Source organism: Montipora capricornis, chromosome 9 (assembly GCF_036669925.1).
Source record: "Montipora capricornis isolate CH-2021 chromosome 9, ASM3666992v2, whole genome shotgun sequence".
Classification (NCBI taxonomy): Eukaryota; Metazoa; Cnidaria; class Anthozoa; order Scleractinia; family Acroporidae; genus Montipora; species Montipora capricornis.
In genome coordinates, this window is record NC_090891.1 from 18600153 (window position 1) to 18612652 (window position 12500).

The 12500-nt window shown below is 41.3% G+C and overlaps 3 protein-coding genes across 4 annotated transcripts in view; 1 reads left to right on the plus strand and 2 right to left on the minus strand.

Annotated features, from left to right (window-relative positions):
- Positions 1 to 1018: 1018 nt before the first annotated feature.
- Positions 1019 to 2461, minus strand: LOC138017401 (uncharacterized). Its single transcript, XM_068864495.1, has one exon. The coding sequence runs from the start codon at positions 2459 to 2461 to the stop codon at positions 1019 to 1021; it is 1443 nt and encodes a 480-aa protein (XP_068720596.1).
- Positions 2462 to 2833: 372 nt separating this feature from the next.
- On the minus strand, positions 2834 to 4686 carry LOC138017402 (uncharacterized). Its single transcript, XM_068864496.1, has 2 exons — positions 4394 to 4686; positions 2834 to 3295 (listed from the first exon to the last, which is right to left on the minus strand). Exons 1-2 carry the CDS (start codon positions 4625 to 4627, stop codon positions 2834 to 2836), a joined length of 696 nt encoding a protein of 231 aa, XP_068720597.1. The 5' UTR covers positions 4628 to 4686.
- A 4976-nt stretch (positions 4687 to 9662) lies between these two features.
- LOC138016804 (octopamine receptor beta-2R-like) overlaps positions 9663 to 12500 on the plus strand; it is a 21244-nt gene continuing 18406 nt past the window's right edge. Inside the window, exon 1 of one of the 2 annotated variants that reach the window (XM_068863992.1) lies at positions 9663 to 10893. The gene's annotated coding sequence lies outside the window, so the exon portion shown is untranslated. The remainder of the gene's footprint in view (positions 10894 to 12500) is intronic. The other variant, XM_068863988.1, reaches the window with a different exon arrangement.

Consider the following 12500-nt stretch of genomic DNA (forward strand, 5'->3'; position numbering starts at 1 on the left):
TTAGCAACCAAAACTTTCTTCCGCTCCCTTATAGAACACAAATCGACAGGGGCCTTGAGGCTCTTCAAAGTTTTATATGATCTCGTCTGACGCTGGTAACCACATCTCTGGCAATAACGGAAATCAAAGTCGTTGGGCTTGGAACAAGCCGGACATGACACCGATGGCTGAAAAAGTCTGGGCACCAACGGCAAAGACTGAAAGAGAAAAAAAAAAAGAGAAAATAGTTCCTCCTGTTAAGTTGTTACGACATGCTCTTTCCCATCCTAAATGCCCAGAGGCTATATGGAGAGGATCCAGGTCTAAATCCATCCTTCGACGGAAGAAGAAGCGCATCCAGTGATCCCTTCTCGGCCACCAAAACATTGTTGCTGGACACCGCATTTAACAACGGCCACCACCCGGGTAATGGGGACATCAATGGTACCACCACCGTAACAACCGCATCTACCGATATGAGGAAACGCAAAAGAGGACCAATCAATGCAAATGGCGGGAAAACGTAGGCGTTGACGCGGTCACCATCACACACAGAGAGGTCTTGGTTAAAAACATTAACACCCGATGATCCTGGCGTAGGGTAGGGCGTAAAGTGTTTTAACGGGTTTCCACTCCAGTCACGTTGAACGTTGGAATCCAACGACATCAAATCAAGATCATGGCCATTAATTCCACCAAAACTACGCTGGACGATTTCCCAAGACCTCGGAGAAAGCATGGCATCGGAGCGAGACAATCTTCTGGAAAACCAATCTGCCTCGTTCAAGTGAGAAGGAACAAAAGACATTTCTAGGGACATGTTCCTATCCACCAAGAACTGGAAAATCAATTGCGAGATCTGAGTTAACTTCCTAGAGCGTGGCCCACGGCCGGACCAAGCGTGGAGAACAACCATGCTGTCTACCTGAGCATCAATCCTGCAATCAGAAACGCTTTCAGGAAGTGACTGTAATCCCTTGAGGACGGCCCACATCTCCTTCACACAAATATGCTAATTTCGTACAGTTTCTTCCCAGTGTTAACCAACCGAAATTGTCCCAGAAGGAAGGTGAATTCCAACTCCCCAACGGAAGGACGAAGAATCTGACGTCAAGGAGATAGCTACGTGCCGTTCACTCCTCCACCGAATCGCCTTTTCCCAACTATCAAGGAACCTCCAAAACATAATTTCCTCTCTCAGATTCGGAGAGAAATTCACCTCACCACCTCCGGAAGCCTGCGAGATTGACGCCGCCATTTCTCTGATGTAAAATTTAGTCGCTGGGAAAGCCAAGGAGAATGAATTGCACTTCCCCATTAGCCTCTGCAAAGACTTCAAGTGGATAGTAGATTCACGCAAAAGTATCTGCTCGCGTAGCTGAGCAAACTTCATCTTCTTATCTTCAGGAATGCAAAAGGCCTGGGCTACAGAATCCACTATCATGCCTAAATAACAAATCCTAGTTACAGGCCCAAGAACACATTTGGAGAGGCCCAAAAAATAACCGAGGTTTACAAGAACCGAACAGACTATATACAAAGCCGCCACCGCAGATTGATAGCTGTATTCCGACGTCCTCTCCGACAATGGGCGTGACCAAAACCCCTTCACAGCAAACAGTTCCCCATTCAAACGGTCATCAATATACAGAGAACATGCGACCCCCAAACCCCTGAAAAAATTTGTCGGACCCAAACCCACAGTCTGGTAAACAAACGGAGAATTTTTCCAACCAAAAGGAAGCGTAACTCCAACGAGCCACCACCCCAGCCACTCAATACCAAAAAACTGCTGAGAACTAGTAGAAAGCAAAATATGGTCATAACCAGACTTGTCATCAATCTTACTCATGTAGGAGTTGGGATACACGAAGCGAGGCACCCCAACCAGCGTTTCCAGTGAAAAGGGAGTGTCTGCCATCCACAAATTTAAAAACCGGGCATCAATGCATAACCTTGGCTTTTGCGGTTCAATCGTCATAGGAAGGACGAGATGGGGCGGCGGCACTTCAGCCACTTTACCCCAAACACGGATCGCCCCTGTTTCAATACGCTGTAAAATTGTTTCCGTAACAAACTTCGAAAACTGTTTGCAGGAGTAGTGATTCTTGAAAATCATAGTAGGGGGTTCCGCACTCTCATACTTTATGCCCATAAAAGCTCCCTTAAAGGGCTTCATGAACTTCTTGACATCCACCCCATGCTCCAACCATTCCAAGACATCCTTCGCAGGTTCGTACCCGGCCAAAATTTTTTCCCAGAGTTCAATTCGAGTACGAAGTTGACCCGAACGAAAGGAGTCCGGATCACGAAACAACAGATCCCGTAAGATGGGAGTTTCCCCCGCAACAATGCCTTGAACATGGGTTAAACAAGCGTCTTCTGAAGTCATTTTCTCCGAACTCGGATTACCCTCCCAAGACAACCATCGGATTTTGCCATGCTTGCTTCTTTCCTCCGCCTCTAACGGCATAAAGGTCATCGTATCTCCCTTGAGGCGTTTTGACTTAGGCTAGAACCAAAACACCAAAAAAAAAAAAAAAAAAGAGAATCAAAAGGACGTACTTAAATGGAGACTGCAAATCCGAGTTCGGAGGAAATGACCACCGTAGCCCGAGTAATCGGGCTCAAGGGCATGCCTAAAGGCAAAACGCTTGTGGGGTCATTCTCCCAACCTCGAGACCACAGACTAAAGGAAAAAAATAAAACATCACATATTTAATAGTGTCTTTACACTTTATTATTGTCAATACAAATATCAAGACAATCCCGATTTCCATTCCAGAACAGGAAAACTTCCAATGATTTCACAATCATAACGTTTATCTGGGCAAGAGCGAGAAATATGACCCGCCTATCCACACACCCAGCACTTTCTCGCCGACGGCGGCCTGGGGCTGTAATTGGAGCCACGCCTTTGGTATGGAGCTGGAGGCCTACGCGTCCGTCCAGTGAACGAAGGTTGACTTACTGCCGCGTGCGGCTTAGTTGCCTTGGAAATAACCTTTGCCACCTCGGCCTCATCCTTAGACGCCACCAACTTTATTAACACCTGTTGAAGGCACGGGTTGCCTAATAAAGGACGGCACTGCCTCAGCACTACTTCAAATCGTAAAGCTCTTTCATCCTTTCTTTCCTTGGTGACATTAACCACTTCATCCAGGGCGGCGATCGCCGCATATGGATCAAAAAGAGCAGCTGGGCGCGAGATCACCATTTGGAGAGTAGACAGCGCGCACTCGATTGCCGATGAATCGATTTTCTTCTTCCACTCATCCAACTCCTTCTTGAGTGAACTGACCGTTGTGTTCGGAACCTAACAAAAGGAGAAAACGCCATATAACTCCTTGATATCCTTAAGCCAGTCCCTACTTTACACTGTGACTGTCTCCTTCGAAATCACATATCCTCTTCCTTTAAATTTATTATTTCATACCCTGATGCAATTCCAAATTCCCAACATAAAATTACAACGAACCTTCGCATCAGTTCTCACAACCCGTAAAATAAAGCACACGGCCACCAAGTGACCTAGCGAAATAACCTCCTCTCCTCCACGAGGTCTGGTTGAAATGGATCTAACGCCTTCTATTTCCGCGAACAGACCAGACGCCCTGTTCATCGGTCCTCGACCGTTTTCTTTTGTTTTTTTTGTTTTTTTTCATTACTTTCTATCGCGCCACCTCGTGGCTCAGAGCATACCCACTGCTCAAATGGTCCTCGACCATTTTCTTCCCTTTTTTTTTTTTTTTCCATGCCACCTCGTGGCTCAAAGCAGACACACTGCTCAATCGGTCCTCGACCATTTTCCTTCCTTTTTTTTCTTTCTTTCACGCCACCTCGTGGCTCAGAGCAAACACGCTGCCCAATCGGTCCTCGACCGTTTTTTCCTTTATTACGCCACCTCGTGGCTCAGAGCAGACATGCTGCACAATCGCTCCTAACCATTTTTTTTAATAATTCTCCATTATTATTCCCTTTGACGCCACCTCGTGGCTCAGAACAGAAACAAACCCTGGCCGAGACCACACGCCCCGCGCCCTTCCCAAGGGACAAGTAAGAAAAAAAGGGTGTCAATGGCATAGCTAATTTTTCCCGTCCCGAACAAAAAATAAGAAACAGCTCCCAAATATTGCAAACCCTAATTCATAAGAATAAACGAGAGCAACAGCAGAAAAAACACAATATAAAACAACAACCTATCCCCCAACATTTGAGGAACCGAACCGCGGCGAGTCCAAAGGAATAAGTTAACAATCACGTGCTCGAAGCACGAAAATTAAGACCGGCTCCCGAGAAACCGGAAGGAAACATAAACAAGAAAATGCAACGTGATGCAACCAAAAAAAAAATACCGACGAACCCCAGCTATAAAATACGAAACTAAAAGGAAAACATTGCAGCGGACATATACCTCAAGGCTCACCGCCGAATTATCCGGCACATTCGTCCCCGCGGCGTTTCCCAGTGAAGAACTCTGGAGCACATTTTCGCCGCTCGCAGTTGTTCCCGATGTTGTCCCGGCACCAGCCTGAGATAAAGACGAAGACGGCGGAGTGGTTTGCTGAACAGAACCTTGAAGGGGTTGCAAAACTCGCTGAGCGCTCGACGGGACGTTCACGTCAGACGGACGCTCCGGTTCGGTCATCTTGACACGGTTCCAACCAAAGTTAGGCAAAACTGACAACTATGAATAATTAACTCATGCTTATATAATACGCAAGAGGGCTAATGAATATTAATGAGGTATGAATAGTAAATAGATGTTGACGTAATACTGGAAAAAATGTGATAAAAAAAGGGCAGTTACAACGAATTTGAATTCAAATACTAAGAGTAACGGAAAAATAACGGAAATGACTCTAAATAATAAACTGAAATCAAATACGTTTCTTCGCGGATATTAAGACTGTTGGGATCAATTGTCCGTGATCAATTATTCGTGACCTCTCTTCGGGTCAGTAATCACATTGTGAAACAACTACATTTTGAATAATCACAATAAGAATATTCTTGCGTGGGTCTTGACGAATAAATATCAGAAATTAAAGACGAAGTGATGAAGTATTGACAGTCACAAATCACTTGCCACTATAATCGACAAAACCTACGAAATAATCAAGAAGAAGATCGTGTATTTCATCAACAGAGCGAGTCATTTTGCTATTCCGGTTGGAACGAGATACCGAAAAGACGTCTGGGATACTATTCATTCCTCCTCTGAGGAAGTCTACTCCAGTTTTTAATAGGGTGAAAAATCCAGTCCTTTTTTAAGATCAGTCGGAATCGCACAAAATGGTTTGTTATGGTGAAAAAAAAAAAAAAAAAGAAAGGTGACATAACACCAACCCGGTGTGGCCATCACGCATGCGCACAACCATTTCACCTGGTCAATTAGCAGCTATGGACAGCTGTTTTTTCCCTTTTATTTTTTCATATTTACAATGGGCTGTGTAGGGAAAGCTCTACCGCCATCACTTCGAAATTTTACGATTACAAATAGAGCGCAAAAAAATTACCTTATGGTGTGTTTAAGTCGAGACAACAGCAAAACGACTATCCTATATATATGAACGTTAAGAGAGAAATAAATGGAATCATTAGTCTCCAGCGGGGTACGCGAGAAATTGTCAACACTGCACAATAGCTGTTTGCGTCCCCAGGCCTTAACGAAATCGGGTGTTGGCGTAAGGTTGAAGGCAGCATAAAGGCGTTGGCCGACAGGATGTTTGATTTTATGGATAACATTTTGTGCGCTAGACGCCCGATCTTCGAAGGTATAAAGGTCTATAAAGGTTCCTCGCCGCGCAGAGTTGGTTCAGCGTGAGGTGCAATAGAAAACTAGATATGGCATTACGACGGGCGTGTCCCCGTTAGTGTTCTCTCTTAACGTTCATATGTGCTCTTTTGCTAAATCCATTGACACTTAGATAATAATAATAATAATAATAATATCATTATTATTATTATTATTATTAACGCTCACTTTTTCAGCCGGAATAGTTGTAAATCGTCCAATATTTTGAAATCCAAGCTGATAATAGAACTATACAAATAACGCCGATGATATGGCGGAAGCTTTCAATGTGCACTTCAAAATGCTAACTCGAGATATTCTGGTTGGAGAAGTTGACGCTGAATCATTCTTGTCGCCCTCTGATAATTCCTTTTCTTTAAAAACTCCGAGTGACGACATTGTTCTCGACCTATTGAAAAAAATCGATGAAAAGGAAGCCGCTGGCCTTGGCAAGGTCCCTAGCAAGGTATTAAAAATGGCAGCCAGTATTGTTGCACCCTCACTAACCAAGTGAATGGTTAGAAATTGGTTAGGATGGCACCGATCTTTAAAAAGGGACATAAATAATTATCGCCCCATCTCCGTTATCCCAGCAGTCTCGAAAGTTCTTGAAAAACTTGTCTTTGACCAACTTTATCATTACCTAAATGATAATAAACTGCTATCAAGTTGCCAGCCAGGGTTCCGTTCCTTACATAGTAGCTGGTCTGTTAAAATCGACAATGGCTTCCTGAATGACGTCGTTTTCATTGACCTTAGAAAGGCATTCGACTCTATCGATCCTTATGATATTTTACGCAAGATGTCATACTTTAGGGCCGACCAGGCAACTATCACTTGGTTTCAATCGTACCTAAGCAATCGGACCCAAAGATGTAATGTAAATGGAAGATTGTCAACTCCTCGCACTATTAGCTGCAAGGTTCCGCAAGGCTGCCATTTTGTCCCTTGCTTATTTCAATGTATGTTAATTTATCTTCCTAACTACCTCTGGGAGGCTTCCCCGAGAATGTTCGCAAACGATACCAATATAACCCTAACTGCAAAAATTTTAACGGGGAAACTAGCAATAAAAACCTGCCTGATAGATTTACGTAACTATTTATTTCTATACACGATTACTTTTTCTCGTTGTGGAAATCGTACGGCTAGTTTTTGAGAAAAAGGCCTTTGAAATGTGCTGGTTTCCAGTCCCCCACCAGGAGCGCGGTCACTATTTTAGCACTTCTCCCTGATTTGCATTTATTTTTTGGGTTAAATTACATTTTACGTCAATTTCAGTGACAAACACTTCAGAAGAGACACCCTGTTGCTTTAATTTCACAATATTGATCTGTTTCTTTGAAAAAATGTAATAAGCCCCCATAAATTTGCACTTTTCCAAGGGTGAAGGGTAAAGAGTAAAGGGTAAAAGGGTAATATTTTGAACCAACCTTTTTGCTGAAGTGCTTGTCGCAGCCATTAATTCCTATTACACCCTGTTGAAATGGGCCAGGGAGAACTCGATTGCATGGTCCAAGAAATTGTTGTGTTCAGGATTAATCCTTTTGTGGAAGCAATATTAAGCGTGCCCTATTTAGGCGAGCACAGCAGACCAAATCCCACGAATGGCGCAAAAACAGCAAAATGGTATTTTCTGTCTCGCTTGTACCTTGTGGATGCGTTCGCTACGAAAATCTGCATGAAGAACTTAAGAGGGTAATTTTGAATAACGACTGATTTTTTTTTGCCAGGTAATATTGTTAATGTCATCAGGTTAGGCAAGTAGAGCAGATCCATTCAGTATTATTAACACTTTTTGTGCCAGTTATACATTCCTCCAACAAACCTTGCAAATATTTATCACTATATTTGATACTGTTACACTTAGAGACATGATCTGAACCATATTAACGGATCACAGCGAGTGCATATATATTCAGGGCCATGTGTTATCTTATCACGAAAAAACTGAATCACTTTTCACATGGAATGTCTAATAGAGTCTTGACCTTGACAAATTTCAGTTTGGTTTAGCCTTGAGCTCTGCATAGCTTTCCTTAAATGGTTCTATGCTTTTCTGTTTAGTTCTCTGACATGTTCTGGATTGGAAGCTTTACCCTTGTGAAACGTTTGCTTTTCATATTTCCTTGCTGCTTCAATATTTTCAGAGATTTGTGTTTGCGAACGGCCTCAGCCCTTGCTCTATCGCAGGAGTTTGGTACGGATTTCTCATCAGTTTTCCTTACATAATCAATGACCGAGTCTTTCGACAGTTCGTCATAATGGTCCGCCACACAAGTACTAGTGTCTGGAAGCATGGGTTGCTTGGTTGCCTCACTGTTTTTCATGTCCCTGATGTTGTTCAAGTTGGATTCATATGGCATTGATGATTCATAGCTTGCAAAACTTCGTGATAGCTTTGATAAACATTGATCATACTTTGATAGCTTCGATGTCACTCTCCAAATGAAGTCACCTTCCAAATGGAATTTATTAATCCCCCGTGAGCTTAGGGGATCGACAGAGACTGTCTTCTCACCATGTGTTTGTCGATTCCATTTCGACATGTATTAAAGTCTATGCTTGGTGAGTGAAAGGCGATGCACAATTAATTTCACCAATGTGTACTTGTTCAAAATCTTTTGCTTCATCTTCGAAGAACGCCATTTCTTTAAAGTACCCGTAACCCCAAAATATTTTTTTCGCTAAAATGAACCTTTGCACCTGTTCGAAACGCATTGCGGCCATTTTATCATTTTTCTAACAAATCCTGCCATTTTATAGGCTTCGAAAGTTGCAAAAATCCAAGCATCTTTTGTTCACGACCGAGTCAGAAGGGGAGTAGGTCTATTCCTGAGTTGACGTCACAAACTGATTTACATTCCATTAATTCTTTGTAAAAATGCATGCAAAGCAGATTGTGACGTCAAATCAGGAAAAAACCCACTCCCCCTCTGACTCGGTCGTGAACACAAGATGTTTGGATTTTTGCAACTTTCGAAGCCTATAAAAAGGCAGGATTTGTTAGAAAAAGGAAAAAATGGCCGCAATGCGTCTCGAAAAAATATTTTGAGTTAGGGGGCACTTTAATTCTTCAGTTTCTTGCCTCTAAATTGCAGCGGAAGGTGCTCAGACACGAAGGTGCCACAAAAAGCAATGGCGGCGCACAACCCAGCGAACAGGAAGTCACAGCTTTCTAAGCTGTGTTGCGATTATCCATCCTGATTGGCTAATTAGATCGAACTTCCGGTTACCCAAGAATGACAAATTTGCATAAAGATTTTCACCAAAACTCGTGGATATATGGCTCAAATCGCGTCGGATATGGAACATAGCCACACAGGAAGGAAGCTATCCACAATAGTAATACGTTCAGGCTTTTTAATTGAGATTTTTTTCATATAATTATCTTCTTAAGCTTTTTATCGGGATCCCCATACAAATCCTGATATTTTTGTCGGCCGTGCTCACACTGAGATTGGGGCGCCTGTGAATAGCCCTCTTCACGGTTAGTTTTTCTCATTTGCATTACAATGTCATCTAGCATGAATGTGAGGCAATTTCGGGCTATTTTGTAGTTTTAACCCGAAATTGCCTCGCACCCACGTTAGATTACATTGTAATGCAAATGAGAAAAACTAACGGTGAAAAGGGTATTGAGTGGTAATTCGAAGAAGTCACAAGGATAATAAATACCATCCAGGAAGTCCATCACGGACTTCCGGTTCTTCCGCGTAGCCTAAGAAATTTGAAACACCGGTGGCCGTCGACGCAAAAGTGGACCCTTACTGTGAATGCGCATAAATTATATTCCGAACTACCAGAGGTTTTAAATCTTGTTTCTAATGAAGAAACTAAATGCGTCTGGGGACGAAGATGGTTTACAATTTCAACAAGGATCGCGCTCGTGTTTCCACCAATAGATCTAGATCTATCGAATGATTGTACCATTTTTTCTGTTTGAAATGTTGTTCCTGTGTAGAATACACACTACAACACAGTTTTAGGTGAATTTTTTAATGCTGTCAAAGCTTGATTGGAAGACAGGTGTTCGCAAACATTTCCCATGGAGAAATTCAATCTTTTAATCATACACTGAAAAATCTTTGTTTATCATACAGGTAAGAAGAAGCTTGGATGGGTGAAAAAAAAAATTGCCATTCATATTGTGACTGAAGAAACCTAAAATAAAGTACGGCTGCTGATTAATAATGCTCTCACTTCTGTTCATCTTCGCAAAGTGCGAAACGATTATTTCGATTAATAATAATAAGAGATAGAAGCTTTTAAGCTCAAAGAAGGATAAAACCCGTTTGAACTAGAAACATGATATTCAAATTTTCTTTCTAAATTTGTTTCGCTCGGCTTGTACCTACGTAACTTTGCTGAAAAACTGTTTTGCGATTAAAGCAAATATCTAAATAATATTTGCCGAGGGATTTAAGCTAATCATAGAGAAAGTGACAACGTCACCAGGTTCAAAGCTTAAACAACTTAAGCAGTAGGGCAAAGATATCGACTTGTTTTACCTCAAACATGATGACTTAAATTGATTTTCACCAAAAGATAGAATCATTTTTCTTAATTATGCAACATTGTATAGACGATATGGACAAAGAAATTCCATCGATTTTCACAGAAATAAATTGTTAATTTACTTCGGCGGCAATTTCGCGAAAACTTCTTGTTTATATTTTATCCGCACTTTTGCCGTCGGTTGAACTAACATCCATTTTACCACAGTCGACTTTCAACTACCGCACCCCGGGGTATGTTTCGCATTACTTAGATGGTATCAATATCGAGTGACTCCCGAATCCACAAGAAAGCCAAAAAAAGAGAAATAATTTATGCTCGTTTTTCACCACATACCTAAGGGCTGTGCATTCACTTCACTAGCAACTTTGTGTATGACCTATTTTTTAAACTAGTTCTACTTTGTTCATTCCCTCCTCCCCCAACTGGAAATTTTCTCGATTTAATACTGTAGATATAGGACCGGTGATTGGCTCCACGTCTCTGCTTCTAGCCGTCAATCGTAAATGCATTGTCTCATGCGACAATTCTTATTTAGGTAATGTTCAGGTTTCAAGCCCTTTACACACAGGATCGAGTATATCGCTTACGAAATCAAGGTAAGTCAAGGGCAAGATTTCGTTCTGCTGCGATTTTCTTCAGAGAAAAGTACATTCAAACTTTAGGTCGTTTTCGATCCGCAATATAATGTAATTACTGCCTGTAGTACTTGACTCTAGCTTGCACGATTTTGGCCGAATGACCCGTCGAGCACAAGGACAAACGAAAAACTCTTTAAATAGTTTGTGTAAATGCTTTGAGCTGTAGCGTATAAAGTTTTGTTGAATCTAAAAATGTGAATCTATAAACGTGTAATCTAAGCGTAACGATTAATCACCTCTGTTCAACGTCTATATATTGCATCGAAAGATTGAGGAGTTTCCAATTTGTTGTGAAAGGGTAATTTTTTTGGCAGCTTTTAACCGTCAACCTAACATGACATCTCTTTTCGCTTATAATAAACAATCTTATGACTGGTACAAGTCAACCTCACATTTCGCAAGCTTTGATGAATTAGCTCGAAACTGTTTTGCTAAGAAAAAAACACCTGCAGTGTTATATAGTAATTTATTTTACACACTTCCAATGGCCAAAATTCAACAATCCAACCGTGAACGGGAGCACAGGCGGAAAACCGAACTTAACTCGCCTCGGAATTCAGACCTGACAATTAAGCATTGAACCTTTAGACAAAATAAGTTATTTGACATCACGAGAAAAGAATGTTGACGAACGAGTATACAGCGAACCTTGTCCTGCATTAATAGCTTCATAAATTATTCAAGAATGGAAAATAGATATGCACCGAACTTTATAATTAAGCTATTGCAAGCAAAGCTGAAAAACTCCTGGCTTGAACTCGATTCGAATTGCACCGAACTCGTTAATTTATTCCGTAGTTTAAATATATGACATACGTTTCATACAATCTAAATTCAACAAAAATTCAATTTCATTTTCTTTTGTTTCCGACTCCGTTTTCTTTGTGTCGTGAGAAATTTGAGAAAATGAGAATTGGTACGTAACAGGTCATAGTAGAGGATTGAGATCGACTTTACAATTATGTCGCACAGTCAAATGACTGTGCATTAAAAATTGCAATTTACATCAGCCAATCTCACTTTCGCTCACTTCATCACATTGAGCTGTTATTTTAACTTAGCGCGTTCTGCAAAAACTAAGTATTGTCTTGCTTATCCAAGTAGAGAGCAAATATACAGTATTTCATATTTTTTCCGAAGAGTCTATATAATTCATATAACCTTGCCGACGCGTAGAATAACATCCGATTATTATTATGCACAAGGCAGCTGACGTCCTTAATCTTTTCCCATGACGAATTGTTTTTAACTCAAAATAGTCTTTTTGCTGGACTCATCACATCCGCTTCGTCGACAAAAAGGCGGACACATTTAGAGAGAACATTAAAGCGAATTTCCCCCTCCGGGATGCGTCATACTCCACAAAAGCACATATACAGCAGGACTGAATTAATTGCAGTCACATTTCCAATAAGAGATTACATGCAGCAAAAACCAAACGCGCATATTTGAATTATCAATAATACGACCGGATTTGTAGGCTTCATAGTTGTATACGTACCAATAAATATTTCGAACTGAATTTTCTGTTACATATTTATAATAGCAAGAGAAGGCTCTCTTAT

Excerpts from the sequence above, each read along its gene's own strand:
- LOC138017401 (XM_068864495.1), bottom strand. The coding sequence starts at position 2,461 with ATGACCTTTATGCCGTTAGAGGCGGAGGAAAGAAGCAAGCATGGCAAA.
- LOC138017402 (XM_068864496.1), bottom strand. The coding sequence starts at position 4,627 with ATGACCGAACCGGAGCGTCCGTCTGACGTGAACGTCCCGTCGAGCGCT. Across the intron at positions 3,296-4,393 it reads ATTCGGCGGTGAGCCTTGAG|GTTCCGAACACAACGGTCAG; the intron begins GTATATGTCCGC and ends TCCTTTTGTTAG.